Genomic DNA, 17,652 nt, shown 5'->3' with positions numbered 1-17,652 from the left:
CAGAAAGAGAAAATTTTGGCTTCCTATTCTCTTGCCAAGTGGTGACTGTGTCTTATACTTACTTTAAGTAGTCATTAGCAGTTTATCTCCTAATAAGAATAAAAAGGTAATTTTCCGCTGCTACATTTTTAACTTAGATTGGATTCATTCTTAAAGGAGCACAAAAGCAAACACACAGACCTCTCATTCTGATTTTAAATAATTTAGAGTGGAACTGTGAACACAATATTTTCCCCATTGAAGATCATTTTATACTGAAGTTTAATATAGGTTTTTAAATTTCTATTTAAAACTTAGGCTCAGGAGGGTGATGGTAAAGTGTGACATTCACAAGCTGTTTCCTGGTGATGAAAAATGCATGAGAACATAACCCACACAGGACTAGTCAGGCGACTTTGAATGTAATTTTCCATTAAATTTTACTTGATTTAACTCAACACATGGTTTGTATCTTACAAATTTCTTGAAGAAAAAAATAGGTGGTCCTAAGGGAATATAATGCTTAAAGAGCTCATCATTGTAATCATAGTTTAAATTACATGGAACCGAGTTAAATTCCTGAAAAATATCTTATACCCTCCCCCCCTTCTTCTCCTCCCTCCATTCCTTTCTATATTATTTTTTGAAATATCTTTGTCCTTCATATATCTATATACACACACATATATATATTTATATTTTATGCTATCTGCATAAATATATATATGGTGGGGGGCAGAGAGAGAGAGAGAGAGTGTGTGTGTGTTATGGACTGCATGCTGTTCCCTTAAAATTCCTATGTTGATGTCCCAGCCCCCAGTACCTGAAAATGTAACTGTATTTGAAGGTAAGGTTTTAAAAGAGGTGACTAAATTAAATTTTGGTCATTGGGTGTGACCCTAATATAATATGACTGGTGTCGTTGCAAGAAGTGTAGAGACACCAGGGATCCCGTCAGCCAGAGGGAAGGCCATGTGAGGACACATGAGAAGGTGGCCATCTGCAAGCCAAGGAGAGAGGACTCAGGAGAAACAAACCCTGCCAAAACCTTGATCTTGGACTTCTAGCTTCCAAAACTGTGAAAAAATAAATTTTTGTTGTTGAAGCCACCAAGTATGTGGTGTTTTGTTATGACACCTCTAGCAATCCATACATATGTATAAAATAAACCCTTGTTATTTGATTAGGATTTTTTCTTTAAACACTGTTAATTTGTGTTGCTAGTTTTGTTTTGTCGTACTGAGTGCTAGCAAAATTTGTGCTGCTAGTTTTGTTTTCGCATACTGAATGTTAAAAGGGAGCAGATTACTTAGATGGCTTTACTTTAAGGAAAAATATTTAATTGAAATTCAGTGTATGGTCTTGGGCAAATCGGTGTTTCTGGGAAGTTTTCATTTTTATATATTTGTATTAGAGTAAATGATGCCTACAGTGTTATGTAGCTCTAGGAGCTCTGATTTTGTGAAGGCAGGAATTCTATTTTTGATCTATATTTCATTATAAAATTAGTAATCATGGAGCTTGAGGAGGAATTGACCCCATATTGAATGCTTGGTCAGGAAATGGGTTACTGTTGTGTCCAGCAGTGCAGATTGAGTACTTGACCCTGGAAGCTTTCTTGCAGCACTTACTAATTTTCCAGCAGTTCTCTCAGCATTTGCCACAGTCATTCTTCCATTGAAGGTGCCACTGTCTAGAGATAGGCTGGATTAATAGTTGGGACTCTCAAAGATGAATTTGTTTCTTCTCTTTTTATTGGCATTAATGATGAGTAACAGTAGTTGCCTGATAATACCTCCTCAGTCTACACAGCTTTAGGTAACCTGGTGCTATATACACCTGGATAAATCTGACTTTAGATTTTGCAAAAATATGTTTAGTTCCACACATAAATTAAGTTCTTTTTCATTACACAGAATGAGGAAACAACCTCATGGAAGTTTATGTGTAGTGGGTTGACTTCAACCATTGAGCCTTTACTCTATTTACAGGTGAATTGGATAGTAGAAAATTTTAATATGTGCCTGTTTTCTACAATCTCTGTGGCTTTAATTTTAAGCCCCTAACGTTTGGACATATTTAGAGATATATTTGTTATTGTAAGGATTAACATAATAGGTTCCTATTTTATGGAAGAGATTAGTATCTAAAGCACAAATACTCGTTAATAACCGCCAAATAGTGGAAGTTGGGTGGTTTCCTGTCTTGTTCTTGCATTTAAAAGTAATGGATCAAATATTTCACCATTTAATGTGAGGTTTGTTACAGGTTTCTATAAAAATAATATTGAATTTGGAACCTTTCCTTTGTTACTAGATTACATAATTCTATGATTTTATTTCAGATACACAGTATACTGAATTTTAAAAATTACTTTTCAGCATTTTTCTTTTATGTAGGGAAATATATTAGTAAATTTTTTGAGGTTGAATCATTTTTGAATTAATGAGATAAATCTCATTTGGCCATGGTATATTATTCTTGTAGCACATTTGCAGAAATTAATTTTTAAAAATTTTCTTAGAATTTTTGCTCCTATGTTTGTGATACTTGGCCTTTTGTTTAATTAGTTAGTTAATTTTGGTAATAGGGTTTTGCTGGTTAGAAGCATTTTATATTTTTATGCTATCTGCTTCATACAACTTAGTGTATCTGTTTCTTAAATTTTAGTAGAAGTTGCCCTTAGAAGATTATATTTTTAAGATTAACTCTTTAAATTTATTCTATTTATTGTGTCTTAGTTTTTGTATTTTGCTGAGGTCAATTTGGGTAATTAATTTTTTCTAGAAAGTATGTACTAAATTTTGAATATTTTGGAATAAAGCTGTTCATAGTATTCCAGGTTAATTAACGACAACAAAAACATTCGTTCTTAAACTGAGTTATGTTCTCTTTGTATTTACAGTGTTTATTTAGTTCTCTTTTTAATGAGACTTTCCAGATAATTATCTGTTTTAATGGTCATTACAAATAGCATTTGGTTTTATTAATCATGTTTACAATACTTTTGTCTTATATTTTACAAATATCTTTCATTGTCTTTATTAATCTCATCCTACTGTGTTCTTTGTTGCTTCTTTTCTAGCTGCCATTAAAAGTCTAAATCATACTGCTTTATTGTTTTCTATTATATGCATATATTTAAATTTTCTTTTATGTGTTGATTTGGCTACATGCCATAGGTCTTAAATGGTCATGCTCTCATTGTCATATATTTATGAATTTTAAGTTTTTATTTTTTTAAACCCATGTTGTTAAACTATTCAGCTTTAATTTTTTTATTTCAACAAGATAACATTTGTTGTATATATTTAAGATACATAGATTGAGCATCCTCTATCTGAAATGCTTGGTACAGAGGTATTTGGGCTTTAAGATTTTTTTGGATTCTGGAATATACATGAGATATCTTAGGAAGGGGACCCCAAGTCTAAACATGAAATTTACTCATGTTTCATATGTAGCTTATATGCATAGTCTGAATGTAATTTTATACAATATTTTAAATAATTTTGTGCACCTGTCACATGAGGTCAGGTGTGGAATTTTCCACTTGTGGCATCATGCTGGTGTTCAAAAAGTTTCATATTTTTGGAACATTTTGGTTTTAAGGTTTTTGGATTAGGGATTCTAATCTATATAGTGTGGTGTTATGGGATACATATAGATAGTAAAATGATTACTGTAGTGAAGCAAATTAACATATCTATCATCTCATATAGTTACCCATTTTTTTTGTTGTGGCAAGAACAGCTAAAATCTACTCATTTAGCAGGAATCCCAAATACAGTATGGTTTTGTTAATTATAGTCTTAATTTCTAATTTAATTGCATTGTGTTCAGAAAAAGCAACTTGAAATGTTTTTGCAGTTTTCAATATTGAAATCATCTTTGTGACTGAATCTATGATCATTTTTTGGTGAATTTTAAATGTGTGCTTGAAAGAATATAAATATATGAATATGTATATTAATTAAGCCATTGTTTCTAATATTTGAGCCCCATAGATCCCTTAATTATTAGTTACTTGCTTGCTCTGTCAATGTGTATGCTTGTCTTTCATTATCACCAACAGTTTCTCACTTTATTGCTACCAACAATTGTTTGATACATTTCAAAACTGTGTTATTTGGCCTTTACTAGTTTACTAGTTTATTAGACTTCTTGGTGGATTTTTAACATTCATTTTTTATGGGAGATACTAATTTAATCTATTTATTGTTTTGTAAATTCTGTCTTGTCTGCTATCAATACTACTATTGGTATTATTTTTAAAAAATGCTTCTTGAGCTATATTTTTCTCTTACTCCTTTATTTTCAGATTTACTCTCGTTAAATCTCTTCTTAATAGCATATTGCTATATTTTCTTTGTTTTTTTAATCGGAGAGCTTTTCCTTTAATAGGGGAAGTTGATTCATTTATGTTTATTGTAATCATTGATATGTTTGGACTTTATTCTTATTTTATAAAATTTATTCTTATTTTATAAAATTCTTGTTTTATAAAACTTTGCATGCTTTCTTACTGAATATGCCTCCTCCTCTAACCTCTCACTCCTTACCCTCTTTCTCTTTCATTGCATTTTTTTTCCCATTCCTCCCTCCCCAATTTGTTTGGGATTTGTACACCTTATTTATATCAATTTACTGATTCCCTTTTAAAGGTTAAGAAACATTCTAAAAGGTATGCATTTGGAGTTTCAATCTGTATCTGCAATATATTCTGATTTATTCAAGAAAGCTGAGTGTGGTTTTATTTCTTCTTTCCTACTCTTCCTTGCCTTGTCCCCCCATCACTCCAGCTACATCTTACATTGAGATAATTTTATATCTAGATTTTTTTCTGTGGGTAGTAAAATTGTTGTGTTTCCATATTTCACTTGAGGGACTGTCTTGAGTATAGTATTAATTATGCAAAATTATTTTTCCTTTTAATTTTGAAAATATTGCTTAACTGTCTTTTTGCAGCTATTACAATCTGTGACAATATGTTTGCTGAATAAATTTTCTATTTAGATGCAACCTCTCCCTGAAGTTTTCTGGGAGAATTCTGTTCAGCCATTGAGCTTATTACTTTTTTAGCCTCTAGGGTTCAAGCAATTCTCCTGCCTCAGCCTCCCCAGTAGCTGGGACTACAGATGTGCACCACCACGCCCAGCTAATTTTTGTATTTTCAGTAGAGATGGGGTTTCACCATGTTGGGCAGGATGGTCTCGATCTCCTGACCTCGTGATCCGCCTTCCTCTGCCTCCCAAAATGCTGGGATTACAGGTGTGAGCCACCGCGCCTGGCCTATTTAAAGTTATCCTTACCTTTGCAACGTCAACCTGCCTTCCAAGGTTTTAGCTTATCTGCCCACTGAATTTTATCCTTCTCTTTTAGGATGTTGATTTTCCTAAAATGATTTGTGATTTTTGGTTGTATATTCATATTTGTACTTGAGAATCACTGTTAGCTTATTTTATTTTCTGTAAAGTGTCTCTGCTGATTGTGTGAAAGGGATTACAGCTTGGGGGATGGGGAGACATTGCTTTTTCTCTTGTAGGGTATTGGCTACTTGAGTTCTTGCTCTGCTCAGATACCACACTCTAAGCCGTCTCCTGCGCACATGCCTCTGCAGCTTGCTTGGGAGGACACTGCAGTCTCAACTGTTTATGTGTTGGTTGGTCTCATGTTCACTTAGAGTTCCTGCTTCTTTTCTTTAATAGTCTTCTACATGGTCAGGCTTTCCCCTGAAGTTTTGATTCTGATTACCTTCTTTCAGAATTCTTCAAAATTTCTGATTAGATATTGGCACTCTGTTTTCTGTTTCTAATTCTGATTTATTATTTTTGAAAAATAACTTTTCAGTCATGATGGGGTATTTTGGGTGGGAAGGAAGTAAGAAATGTATATTCAACTGGCCGCATAAAATCCTAATAAATAGTAGGAGTCAGAATCGTTGCCCACATGTGTGTTTTTTGGTAAGTGGTACAGGAGTATACTCAAAAGTAGTGTTCAAGCCCAACTTCAAGAATACAAGTTCTAAACTTCTGAAGTTGGTTATTTATGAAGTACTACAAATATTAGCCACCTTTTATGAATTATGTATATGTATGTATATATTTATATTGGAATAAATCTCTTTAATAAGATATTTTTCATTCCTTGTGTAATTATCATTTTCTAATATGCTTTGGTATTACCCTTTTATTTAATAGCAACAGTATAATAATAGATCATTTCTTATTGAAATAAAAGGTGAATGCTTCTCCACCACGGAGGACAACACTCCCCTTTTCTTGCTCCATAGTTATTTAAAGTTGAGGTGGGAGTTGAGCACAATAAGAGTGATGAGGTCACTCCCTCTTAGCATGTTTTTTGGTCCTGTTGGGATGTGACCTGTCTTAAGGAAGAGTTATTTGGTGGCAGCTATGCCTTAAGGATTGATTTATGTGTATGTAAGAGAGTTCCATTTTGTATTAGTGATAGCTGAGTGATAACATCTTCTGATTATCTGTTTGAATTATCACTAAAAGGTATCAGAGGAGTACCTTTATATGGCTGAATATTATACCATCATGATTTACAACGGGATACACTAAATATTTTCGGCTTTGTCAGCCATGTGATCCATATTGGAACTACAGCTCTGTAGTAGTTTGAAAACCATGAAAAAATATACAAGTGAATGACCACGACTGTGTTTCAGTAAAACTTTATGAACACTAAAATTTAATTTTCATATTATTTTCACATATCATGAAATTTTATTCTTATTTTGCTTTGTTTCCTTCTACCATTAAAAAAGTAAAAACTATTCTAAACTTATGGGATATACAAAAACAGGTAGTGGGCTGGATTTGACCCATGGGCCACAGTTTACCAGCTCATAATTTAGAAGATTTAGAAGATTGTATAATAACATGTAAAGTATTCACAATTTATTGAATAAAAAAGGGAGGGTCAGGTTAAAAAACAGTAGATGTAGTGCAGTTTCATTTATGTAAGAAAGCAGTCATCAGCTTACAGATAGCACTGGAAGAGCAGATATCAAAATATTAACAGTGGTTCCCTGGTTAGATTATGGGAATAATTTCATTCTTCATTGTGTTTATTTGCATTTTTTGAGTTTTGTACCCTGTTTATTATGTTGCTTTGAAAAATAAATATATATGCCAGAAAAAACAGTTATTTAAAAAGTGACAGATAATCTGTACATTCTCAGCAAAATCATGGTATTTGTTGTTAATTAATTTGATATAATCTGTTTTGCTTACCCTGTGCTTCATTTTTAGCCAACAAGTCCCAAATTTGGAAAAGCTGACTCATATGAAAAGCTGGAAAAACTAGGGGAAGGATCTTATGCTACAGTATACAAAGGGAAAAGCAAGTAAGTTCATTATTTTTGGAATATTTCACATGTGCAGTGTATCACGCCTCTTATTACTAAATAGCATTTTATTTAATTCTTATTTAATATACAATAGATTTTCCTCCCTTAGGGTATCTTTTTTCTTTTGGCAAGTGTGTAAAACTCATTGAAATTGGTGTGCCCTGCTAGTAAACAGTTTTTCAGACTGTTCAATTTATTTTTCTGTTTAACACTCCTCCCCACAACATTGTTTTCTCTTTCTTTCGAAGGAGTTGGAACCGTCTAATGAGAATTCATTTCCAGGTGAATTATGTGATTAATTTTTCATACAGATTTAGTGTTGGGAATAGGAGTATTGATTTGACAGTGCCAAATGTATTGGCCATTCTTGGGGTCTTTTTAAATTAAGCTTTTACTTCATCTTCCAGAAGTCTCCTACTTTAAAAAAAAGGCAAACTTTTTCTTTTTCTTTCTGTCTGCTTTGGCATCATGCTGCATATATTTTCATATAGAGAAACAACTCTCGCCTCCTTTTCTTCTTTCTCTCCATTGTTCTCTGGCGGTCAGGGCATAGATTTGGATTCTTAAAAAGCTTGTCCTCATGTGTTTCTGATTGACCTCCTTCCTCTCCCTTATTGATTAAGGACAGAGTTAGTGACATGTAGTTGTAGATAGATTAATGCTATCTCTGCAACAACCACAGAAGTCACAAGCTTTGTTTTAACTTTATAACTCTACCAAATGATGTTGCAAAATAATTTTCTATACTGGCCCTGTTACCTCTTTTTAAAATCTTTATAGAAGATAGGACTTTTTTTTTTTCTGAGACAGCGTTTCGCCCTGTTGCCCAGGCTACAGTGGCCTGATAACGGCTCATTGCATTCTCAACCTCCTGGGCTCAAACAGTCCTCTTGCCTTAGCCTCCTGAGTAACTGGGACTACAAGCATATGCCATCATGTCTGGCTATTTTTTAAAAAATTCTTTTGTAGAAACAGAATTTTCTTGTGTTGCCCAGGCTGGTTTTAAATTCCTGGGCTTAAGTGATCCTCTGACCTCGGACATCCAAAGTGTTGGGATTACAGGCATGAACCACTGCACCCAACCAGATTAGGACATTGTAACTTAAGTAATTAGAAGATGTAGAAGAGAACAATTCTCTGAAGGATCATTCTAAAGACATAGTTGAAAATTTTGATTATGTGCTAATTTAGGTAATCTTAGGATTTTCAGGAGTGTGGTCTTATACCTGTTTGTTCATGTTTCTTAAGTTTAGAAGATGAAATAGTCCTTATCAAGAAAGATATGTAAGGCAAAAATACTGTGAAGTAAAAGTAGTAGTATTAATTTTGAGAGTTATAAAAAAAAGTTTGCAAAAATTGTGCAGGGAGCCATCTTCATTCCACACCCAGGCAGATTGGAGCACCCGGTTGCCTGGTTTTGCATCCTGAACTGCTCCACCCCCTCTGTCCAGAGATCCTGGTATAGCGGAGCCCTCTTCACTCCATGCCCAGGCAGATCTCCAGGGATTCAAAGCACCTGCCCACTTCACCTGGATTGGCAGCCTGAGTTGCCCCACCCTTCCTTTGCAGACATCCAGGTGCAGGAGGGGCCCTTTCTGCTTCACATCCAGGCAGATCTCCAGGCAGTTAGAGCACCTGCTCACCTGATTCAGCATCCTGAGTCACTCACTGTTTCCTGTGCAGAGACCATGGTGCAGCTGGGCCTTCTGTGCTCCACACCCAGGCAGATCTCCGGGCATTTGGAGCACCAGTTCACCTGGAATGGCAGTCTAAGCTGCCTCACCCTTTCTACACAAAACTCTGGTGTAGCAGGGTCCTCTTTCCTCCATGCCCTGGCAAATCTCCAGGGTTCTGGAGTACTTACGCTCCTGGGTTAGGAATTTAGGCTGCCTCCACTTCCTCTGCATAGGCTTGGGGCTGCGGATGTTTCCCAGCTTCATGCTTAGGCACACCTCTGGGTGCTTGTTGGTTTTCCACTGGATTCTCCAGTGCTGGTGCTTGTTGCCTGTCATCAGGGGATGACCATCTTGCCTCCTGCCCCCCAGGACTGAGAAGGGAAATCAGAACACTGTGGACTCCACAGATCAGCCCATTGCCTAAGGCAACAGAGAGCATCTCCCCATAAATAAGGATCAAGTATATATCCAGCCACGTTGGCTGCAGTAGGTTCTTACCCATAAGTGCCATCCACTGGCTGTGGGTCAAACCGAACAGCCCTATGTAAAAGCTGCTGATAGAAATGCATAGGGCTATAGAAGCAAAGCCAAAAGATCCTACCTAGCATCCTCTGCAGTCACAACACAGAGGGACTGGGGAGAAGGGAAAGGGAAAGGAAAAAAAACGAAAAAAACCATCAATAATATTACAGAGAAAGAAAGAAAAGGAAAAAATCCAATCTGTACAAAAATAATTACAAAAATTATAGTGCCAGTATCTCCAGATGAGAAGGAACCAGCACAATTCTGTTATTGTGAAAAATCTGAATGTCATGACACCACTGAAGGATCTCAGTAACTCTCCAGCAATAATTCATGACCAAAGTGGAAACTCAGAAATGACAGATAAATAATTCAAAGCATGAATTACAAGGAAACTCAGTGAGATCCAAGACATGATTCAAAATCTACACAAAGAAACTTCTAAATCAATCCAGGAAATGAAGAAAGAGTTCTAACATCTTAAAAGGAAATCAGTCAGCATTTGTAGAATTGAAAATCTCACTTAAGGAATTTCAGTACAATTGAGACCAGACACAGTGACACGCCTGTAATCCCAGCACTTTGGGAGGCCAAGGCGAGCAGATCATCTGAGGTCAGGAGTTTGAAACCAGCCTGGACAACATGATGAAACCCCGTCTCTACTAAAAATATAAAAATTAGCTGGGTGGGGTGGTGCATGCCTATAATCTCAGCTACTGCAGAGGCTGAGGCATGAGAATAGCTTGAACTTGGGAGGCGGAGGTTGCAGTGAGCCGAGATCACGCCACTGCACTCCAGCCTGGGCAACAGAGCAAGACTGTTTCAAAAAAAAAAAAAAGAGAGAAAAGAAAACAGTTGAAAGCTTCAATAGTTTAGACCAAGTGGAAGAAATAATTTCAGAGCTTGAAGACCAATCTTTTTAACTAACCCAGACAAAAATAACCATATTTTTTAATGAACAAAGTCTTTGAGAAATATGGGATAATGTAAAGTGATCAAACCTACAAATTATTGGCATTCCTGAGTGAGACAGAGAAAAGGTAAACAACCTGGAAAACATATTTGAGGGAATAATCCCAGAAAAATCCCCTAATCTTGCTAGAGAGGTAGATATCCAGATTCAAAAAGTCTGGAGAACATCTGTGAGATACTATGTAAAATGAACATCACCAAGACATACTCATCAGGATATCTTAAGGTCAATGCTGAAGCAAAAATGTTACAGAGAAAAAGGCAAGATCGCATATAAAAGGAACACCATTAAGCTGACAGTGGATTTCTCAGCAGAAACCTTACAAGCCAGGAGAGTTTGGGGGCCTGTTTTCAGCATTCTTAAAGAAAAGAAATCTCAGCCAAGAATTTCATATCCCACCAAGCTAAGCCTCATAAGCAAAGGAGAAATAAAATGTTTTCCAGACAAGCAAGCACTAAGGGAATTTCTTACCACTAGATCAGCCTTACAAGAGATCCTTAAGGGTGTTCTAAACATGCAAATATAAGAACAATACCCACTACCACAAAAACACACGTAAGCACATGACCCACAGATTCTGTAAAGCCACCACAAAATAGAAACTGTAATGCAACCAAGTAACAACTTCATGATAGGCTCAAAACACTATATATCAATATTAACTTTGAATATAGACTGACTAAACCTCACACTTTTAAAGGGCACAGAATTGTAAGTTGGATTAAGAAAAACAAACAAGACTTATCTCTCTGCTGCTTTCAAGAGACCCATCTCACGTGTGATTAAACCAGTAGGCTCAGAGTAAAGGACTGGAGAAAGATCTATCACTCAAATGGAAAACAAACAAGAGCAGGAGTCACTATTTTTATATCAGATAAAAGACTTTAAGCCAACAACAATAAAATAGAAAGAAGGGCGTTACATAATGATAAAGTGTTCAATTCAACAAGAAGACTTAACTATCCTAAATTTTTATGCATGCAACAATGGAACAACCAAATTCCTGAAACAATTACTTGTAGACCTACAAAAGGACTTAGCCACACAATAATAGTAGGGGCTTCAACAACCCACTGACAGCATTAGACAGATCATCAAGGCAGAAAACTAACAAGGAAATTCTGGACTTAAATTCTACCTCTGACCAACTGGACCTAATAGGCATCTACAGAATATGCCACCCCCATTAACCACAGAATATACGTTCTTCTTATTTGCATTTAGGACAGATGACCACATACTCAGTCATAAAGCAAATCTGAATAAATATATAAAAAAAGTGATACCATTGATACTCTTAGACCAGAGTGGAATAAAAATAGGAATCAATACCAAGAAGGTTTCCCCAAACTTCGCAATTACATGGAAATTAAACAACTTGCTCCTGAATGACTTTTGATACAACTAAAGCAGAAGTCAAAAAATTCTTAGACATAAATGAAAACAGAGACAAATCATACCAAAATCTCTGGGATACAGGAAAAGCAGTGTTAAGAGGAAAGTTTACAGCACTAAATGCCTACTTAAAATAGTTAGAAAGATCTTAACTTAACTAACATCACACCTAGAGGAACTAGAAAAACAAGAACAACCTAACCCCAAAACCAGAAGAAGAAAAGACATAACTAAAATCAGTGCAGAACGGACTGGAATTGAGACCTAAAAATATATTAAAAATCGTTGAAACCAAAAGGTGGTTCTTTGAAAGGGTAAAGATCAATAGAACACTAACTAAAGGAAGAGAGAAGATCCAAATTAGCACAATGAGAAATGGCAAAGGTGACATTACAACTGATCCCATGGAAATACAAAAGATTGTCAGAGACTATTAGGAACAACTCTGCGTATACAAAGTAGAAAATCTAGAGGAAATTGATAAATTTCTGGAACACATAACCTCCCAAGATTGAATCAGTAAGAAATGGAAACTCTGAACAGACCAATATCAAGTTCCACAATTGAATTAGTAGTAAAAACCTACCAACCAAAAAAAAGCCCAGGACTAGATTGATTCATAGCCAAGTTCTACCAGAAGTACAGAAAAGAGACCGTATCAATTCTACTGAAACTATTGCAAAAAACTGAGAAAGATGGACGCTGCCCTATCATCGAGGATGATGAAGCCAGCATCATCCTGATATGAACAACTAGACACAAAAATCCTCAACAAAATACCAGCAAACTAAATCCAGCAGCGCATCAAAAAGATAATTCACCACAATCAAGTAGGCTTCATTCCGGAGATGCAAGGTTGGTTCAGAATTCACAAATCAATACATGTGTTTCATCACACAACAGAATTAAGAACAAAAACCATTTGATCATCTCAGTCGATTTGCAAAAAGCCTTTGATAAAATCCAATATCCCTTCATGATAAAGACCCTCAATAAGCTAGGCACTGAAGGAACATAGCTCAAAATAATAAGAGTCACCTATGACAAACCCACAGCTAGCATCATACTGAACTGATGACAGCTGGAAGCATTCCCCTAGAGAACTGGAAAAAGACAGGGATACCCACTCTCGCCACTCCTATTAAAACGTAGTACCAGAAGTCCTAGCCAGAGCAATCAGGCAAGAGAAAGAAATAAAAGGCATCCAAATAAGAAAACAAGTCAAATTATCCATCTTTGCTGACAATATGATTCTATACTTGGGAAACCCTAAAGATTCTGCCAAAAAGCTCCTGGAATTGAAGCATGACTTCAGTACAGTTTCAAGCCTCCTGGTCACATGTAGTACTTAATTTCCTCCAAGTGGAGATGAAAGCCATTGCCTACTGACCTGCTTTAAGAGATGACAGGCTGTCTGGCTTTGCTTGCATTAAGGTGGCTAAGTCAGGCTGAAGAATAACAGCTACATGTCATATTGCAGGACTTGAGAGCTAAGTTTGGAGTGTCCCTATAGTGCTACATAATTTAAATAGCCAACTAATTGTTGGGATCCCTGTTCCAGTACTCCTCACCATTCTCCCATAAATGTGTGCATCCCAACTGCTGTCTTTAAACATAATCTTTAGCATCCTCCCCAAGAACAGCTCTCATTATCTTGCAGTGAAGCTGTCTGGCATTTGTAGAGATACTTGTGATTTTCAGTTTGTGAGCATTTTACACATATGTGTTGGTTTACAGGTGTCATGTTTGGATTTTAACATAAGCCTCATATTAGTTTGCTAGGGCTTGCAATAACAATGTCCTACAATCTGGGTGGCTTAAACTACACGTATTTTCTCAGTTCTAGAGGCTAGAAGTCTGAAATCAAGGTGTCTGCAGGGTGGGTTCCTTCTGAGGGTTGTTAGGGAGAATCTGTTCCATGCCTCTCTCCTAGCTTCTGGTGGTGTGCTAGCAATCTTGGGCTTTCCTGGCTTCCAGGTGCATCACCCCTGTTGTTGCCTTCTTCTCCACATGGCATTCTTCTAGTGTGTATATGTGTGTGTGGGTGTGTGTGTGTGTCCGTCTGTCTCTGTGTCCAAGTTTTTCCCTTCTGTCAGGACATGAGTTATATTTAAGGTCCACCCTAATGACCTCATTTTGATTGCCTCCATAAAGGCCTCAGTTCAAAAAAAATTGTGTTCTGAGGTGCTGAGGTGCTTGGGGTCAGAACCTCAACATACCTTTCTGAACAGTTCAATCCATAACACTTACTAGTGTCAAACCTCACTAACTTGGCATTTCTTTCATGACAGTGTTGTTCTTTTTCTGCCTGTAATATGTGTCATTCATCCTTTACCTATTGGTTCTTTTTAAAGCAATATAAGCAAAGGATATCTGTTACCCCCATCAAGAGATTTTGTAATTTTTTTTTTTTTTTTTTTTTTTTTAGACAGGGCCTCACTCTGTCACCTAGGCTGGAGTCGGGTAGTGCGTGCAATCTTGGCTCACTGCAACCTCTGCCTCCCAGGCTCAGGCGATTCTCCCACCTCAGCCCCTGCAAGTAGCTGGGACTACAGACAGATGCCACCACACCCAGCTAATTTTTGTATTTTTTTTATTGAGATGGGGTTTTGCCATGTTGCCAAGACTGGTCTTGAACTCCTGAGCTAAGGTGATCCACCCACCTCGGCTTCCCAAAATGTTGGGATTACAGACATGAGCAATCATGCCCAGCTGGTGTGTGTTAATTCTTGATTGTGGAGTAGTTGCTATTAGGCATAGTTTAGAAACTTGAAGAGGAATAGAAAGGGTTTTTAATTATTCTTGATTCTTTTGGATGTCTTATCCATGTAGGAACACAGACACTGGGGAGAAGTTAACTGAGATTCCTATATAGGTAGTCTGCTTTGTAATGAGCTTGGCTTCTAACAAATGGCTGGTTGACCCTGTTCATATCAACATACAAAACTCACAAATATGCCTTTTTTTTTTTTTTTTTTGAGACCGAGTTTCGCTCTTGTTGCCCAGGCTGGAGTGCAGTGGTGTGACGTTGGCTCACCGCAACCTCTGCCTCCTGCGTTCAAGCGATTCTCCTGCCTCTGCCTCCTGAGTAGCTGAGATTACAGGCATGTGCCACCATGTCTGGCTAATTTTTTTGTATTCTTAATAGAGACGGGATTTCTCCATGTTGGTCAAGCTGGTCTCAAACTCCTGACCTCAGGTGATCCGCCCGCCTGGGCCTCTCAAAGTGCTGGGATTACAGGCGTGAGCCACCGTACCTGGCCACAAATATGCTTTTAAGAAAAAACTTTGAACTTACCACATTCTCATATTTGAGTAGAAAGTTTTTGGTTTTTGATCAGTGTTCTCCAGATTTCTTCTGTCTCTCTATCTCTTTGTCTTTCACTGTCTTTTTGTCTCTCCCTCTCCTTCTTTCTCTCTCTCTGTTTTTATGTTTAGATGGGGGGTGGCAATTATCATTCTGACTGCTAATCTCTCTTCTGGTTTGGTTTTCTGATTATGTTCTCTCTTCTAAATTCCTGTAGCATTTAATATAGGATTAAAAATTATGCATTATGTAATACTTTGAAAAATTAAAATATATGGCATTTTAAAATGTCTTTAATTCAGCACCTTGAAATCATCTTTTTACCTCTCAGTTTACCAAGGACTTCTATATATTCAGGGACATGTTAATATTTTTTGAACTTATTCAACTAATGATGAATATTCATTATATTATTTATAATTATGCCTTTTTTTTGCTGTCGGTGAAAAAGAGGTGACTCAGATGAGGATTCTGCCCTCGGGAAACTTAATCTTGAAGGGCGATGGTACAAATACATAAGTAATTCTATATAAATGAGGATGTATTAATACTAGATTCAATATAAGCTAGAATGTAGTGAGAAAGGCCCAAGTAACGCAGTGGCTTATGCCTGCAATCCCAGCACTTTGCAAGGGCAAGGCGAGTGGATCATCTGAGGCCAGGAGTTTGAGACCAGGCTGTCTACCATGGTGAAACCCCGTCTCTACTAAAAATACAAAAGTCGGCTTGGTGTGGTGGCATGCACTTATAATCCCAGCTACTCGGAAGGCTGAGGCATGAGAATCACTTGAACCTGGGAGGCAGAGGTTGCAGTGAGTTGAGAACGCGCCATTGCACTCCAGCCTGGGTGACAGAGTGAGACTCTGTCTAAGAAAAAAAAAATGCCCAGGTAAAATGGTGTGGGGTTTCAAAAGGAGTGAAGAGAGATGATGTCGACTCAAGTATTTTAAATGTGTTCTCTCCAGTGGTCACTGATTGAGTTTAGAAGCCACATCTTTGTGTGCTTTCAAATCAAGCCTCCCTCATCACTATGTGTCTTTGTGGAATCCTTGGCACTGTTGCCTTTTGAAGCTTGCTCTTTCTCCCCAAGCAAATATATTGAGATTTTCACTCATTGGTTGTCAGACTCTCCACTAAATTTGTTGAACTCTGAGGGTCATAAAGTAAAAGTAAACAGATTCACTTTGATTATTGTGGTAGTTTTGGTTAGACAAAAGTGTTTTGTTTGAGTATTGAAGTGGAATTGGCTTTAAGCAATATAATCTGGGAGGATTGGTGGTTTGCTTATGCATGGGCACCCATGAATACCTGGTTGTTGCAAATAAGAGCTACTACCTCTCACAACCTCAAGACCTAAAGTTGAGACATAGTGGGGCCCATGTTCTCCTCAATGTACTTTGATCTGCTGGTAGATCACACCTGAGTCCCCCAGGTTCTGCACCCTACCTCAAGTAGTGAGTAGGTATGAGTCTTTCCTCTCCCTGGGACAGGGTCCCCTCTTTTCTTTGCTACTGAATCTAGGGGGTATGCGAGTCTGTAGCTGCTTTTGATTTTCTCAGACTTCACATACCATTGAGAGGAAAAACAGCTTGCTCTTTGTTCTGCTTCTAGAACTGGAGTATTCAGACTAAGTTGTCCCACAGATGATCCTGATCTCTGGTCACTTTCTCTATTTATGTTTAGTTCCTGTTGAGGTGAAGATGCCAAAGCCTTACTTTTGCAGGAGCCTGCTAAAGAAAAGCCTTCCCACACTGGTTTGTGCCAGCCATAAATTGTTATCTCAGAGGTCAGTGAGAACAATGAAGGAATTTGCTCACTTTATGTAACATGAGATTTATGTGTTTGAAAGTGCCAATCTTCTTTTAGCATTTCATCCTGCCAATTTGTACTGAATAATTGAACTTGAATTAAATGACCTCATAAATTGAGAGACTACACCAAACCAAGACTGAAATATACTAAATACAGTTCAAAGAGCTTTTCAAATCCCCAGGAGAAATAGGGAGAAGAAATGCTATTAATTAAAACAAGCAGAAGTGCAAGAAGAAAGGCAGCAGCAGTTAACCACCTTTTCAGAATATGTGAGATTAAAGATGCAGTTCTTACTGCTTGCACTGAAGATCAACTTCATTGAAACACTATCAGGAGGAGTTTGAAGAATTCTAGAAGTCAGTAATCCCCAGATGGAAAACGCTAGACTCCTGGTTCATTGAAGCTGCCATCTTAGGTATTGACAGCTAGACTGTCATGTGGACTTCAGAGTCCTGAGAGGTTAGCTGCCCACAAATGGGAGCTGGTCTGATTACATTTTACAAGCTCTGCTGTAGGATGCTGCCGAGGCCCACTCTGTTTCTCATTAGGTCTGCTCTGACTTCTTTTAGACTTTGGGCTCATGGGCCAAAGCTTATTATTACAACTCACTTCA

The 17,652-nt window shown here is 37.2% G+C and overlaps 1 protein-coding gene across 17 annotated transcripts in view; it reads left to right on the top strand.

Annotated features, from left to right (window-relative positions):
* The window catches only part of CDK14 (cyclin dependent kinase 14), a 790,403-nt gene that overhangs the window by 336,168 nt on the left and 436,583 nt on the right, over positions 1–17,652 (top strand). For all 17 annotated transcript variants that reach the window (XR_012432704.1, XR_006696501.2, XR_012432705.1 and 14 more), the window contains one exon: positions 7,257–7,351. Coding sequence is in view for 14 of the 17 variants with exons in the window: in XM_045387589.2 (XP_045243524.1) it covers positions 7,257–7,351 (95 nt within the window). In the remaining 3 variants the exon portion in view is untranslated. The remainder of the gene's footprint in view (positions 1–7,256; positions 7,352–17,652) is intronic.

This window comes from Macaca fascicularis, chromosome 3 (genome assembly GCF_037993035.2).
Source record: "Macaca fascicularis isolate 582-1 chromosome 3, T2T-MFA8v1.1".
Taxonomy (NCBI): domain Eukaryota; kingdom Metazoa; phylum Chordata; class Mammalia; order Primates; family Cercopithecidae; genus Macaca; species Macaca fascicularis.
This window is presented reverse-complemented; position numbering and strand designations above follow the sequence as displayed.